Here is a 2261-nt window from a genome sequence, read left to right as displayed (position 1 = left end):
CAAAACGTCACTTCCGCGTGCCAGGCAAGAAGAAACATGGCGGCGCCCAAGGGATCCGCGTTGCTGCACCGGGTGCTGGCGGAGTGTCCCGTGACCAAGGCCCGGGCCTGCGAGCTTAGGCTGCCGCACGGAGCAGTACACACACCGGTCTTCATGCCCGTGGGCACACAGGGGACCATGAAGGGGGTGACGGTGGATCAGCTGCGGGGGCTGGGATGTGAGATCTGCCTTGGGAACACGTATCACCTCGGGATGAGACCGGTTGTAGTGAGGGGGGGGCGAGAGGAGTGGTGAGAAAGGGGGGGGCAAGAGGAGTGGTGAGAAAGGGGGACAAGAGGAGTGGGAGGGGAAGAAGGGGGTCAACAAGAGTGAGTGGGGGGGGGGGAGAAGTGGGGTGTCAAAAGGAATGGGGACAGGGTTGCCACCTTGTGTGGCGGTGTGTCCCGGCATCCTGCTGCAATTCCCCCTCTAATTGCAGGGAACATGGCAGCGCTGTGTCAAATGATGCTGCATTACTATGACAATTGGATACTACGTGACATCTTGAAGTCACATGTCACGTTGCCATGTCATCGTGGCGCCGCGTACCGTTATCATGGTAACGCGACGTCATCTGACGGCGCGCTGTCATGTTCACTGCGTCATGCAATATTCACATGCGTCACAAGGAGTGGGGGTGTGTGTCAAAAGGAGTGGGGGTGTGTGTCAAAAGGAGTGGGGGGGTGTCAAAAGGAGTGGGGGGGGGTGTCAAAAGGAGTGGGGGGGGGGTGTCAAAAGGAGTGGGGGGGGGGTGTCAAAAGGAGAGGGGGGGGGGGGTGTCAAAAGGAGTGGGGGGGGGGGTGTCAAAAGGAGTGGGGGGGGGGTGTCAAAAGGAGTGGGGGGGGTGTCAAAAGGAGTGGGGGGGGTGTCAAAAGGAGTGGGGGGGGGGGGTGTGTTTGTCAAAAGGAGCGGGGGGGAGTGTGTGTCAATGATGTGGCATTCTCGTAAATGTTCCTTATAAAATCAGTGTACGGTTCTTCGACATTTTGTCTTCTAAATGCTTCTAGGACCACTGAGGTGTAGATAGAATCAAATGCTTTGTCATAATCTCTGAATCCGTAAAATAAGTGGTGATCGTGTTCATTAGTTCGGGAAGTCACTTCTTGTACGACTTGGATGTGGTCCATTGAGTCGTATCACCTGCGAAGTCTCGCTTGTTCTCCAGGCTGGACCGATTAGTGGCCATCATCGTAAAAACAATAAGTCTATTTCATATAATACACTAACTGGTCACATGGATCACCTAGGGGCGAGGCCAGTGAGTAGTCCATGAAGGGGGAAAGGGTCTCACGGGAGATGGCATGGATGCTGATTGGTGGGGCCATGGGTCCTACAAAGAAATGTGGGGCAAGAGAAGAGACTCGGGCTATGAGAAGTGAATCAAACAAATGATCTCGCTCTGTCTTCATTTTATAGGGTCCTGAGCTCATGAAGAAGGGTCAACGGCCTTCACGGCTTCATGAACTGGGACCGAAAACCTTCTTACGGTAATATAGAATGAGTGTGATATCTGGGTTTATATCTAATGTACAGTGACGTCCTGACTGCAGATTTTCAGGGACAGGCTATCACTGTCCTGTGTTTATATCTAATGTAGGGTGACCTGCCTGTAGAGTATCAGAGACAGGCTCACACAGTCCTGGGTTTAAAATGAATGTATTTATGTAAACAGATGTTTTACCAGGATTTAATACTTTGAGCGTTACCTCTTGTTTTCAAGTATGTCCTGGGCACAGAGGTTATAACAATACATGGTTACATTAAAAGAACAGGAGGTTATACAGTTAATTCACGGACATTTCATGGACAGATAGAGTTGAAAAATTGGGTACAGGGGATAAAGGGCTGGTGAGGTGACGCAGATGTACACTGAAGGGGTTCAGATTGAATGCAGCTGCGAATAATAATGTAGGGTGACCTGACTGCAGATTATCAGGGACAGGTTCACACAGTCCTGGCTTTATATCTAACGATGTGACCTCACTGCGGATTATCAGTGATGGTCTCGGTTGGAGTAGATCTAACCCTGTGGTTGTCTCTCTGGCCTCAGGACAGCGGTGGGTTTCAGATGGTCTCCCTGGTGGAGCTGTCCCAGGTGACCGAGGAGGGGGTGCATTTCAAGTCCCCCTACGACGGCAAAGAGATCCTGCTGACGCCAGAGAAGTCCATCGAGATCCAGAACGCTCTGGGTAACCCGGCCCCTTCTCTTTATCAGGAGCCTA

The 2261-nt window shown here is 52.0% G+C and overlaps 1 protein-coding gene across 1 annotated transcript in view; it reads left to right on the top strand.

The window, feature by feature from the left end:
- QTRT1 (queuine tRNA-ribosyltransferase catalytic subunit 1) overlaps nt 1-2261 on the top strand; it is a 21035-nt gene continuing 18774 nt past the window's right edge. Inside the window, 5 exon segments of the mRNA XM_075577473.1 lie at nt 1-261; nt 1456-1476; nt 1478-1513; nt 1515-1526; nt 2090-2256. Coding sequence (XP_075433588.1) covers nt 37-261; nt 1456-1476; nt 1478-1513; nt 1515-1526; nt 2090-2256 — 461 coding nt within the window. The 5' untranslated portion in view covers nt 1-36.

The sequence above is a fragment of the Ascaphus truei genome, chromosome 20 (assembly GCF_040206685.1).
Source record: "Ascaphus truei isolate aAscTru1 chromosome 20, aAscTru1.hap1, whole genome shotgun sequence".
Lineage (NCBI taxonomy): Eukaryota > Metazoa > Chordata > Amphibia > Anura > Ascaphidae > Ascaphus > Ascaphus truei.
The sequence above is the reverse complement of the archived record's forward strand: the minus strand, read 5'-3'. Positions and strand labels throughout refer to the sequence as shown.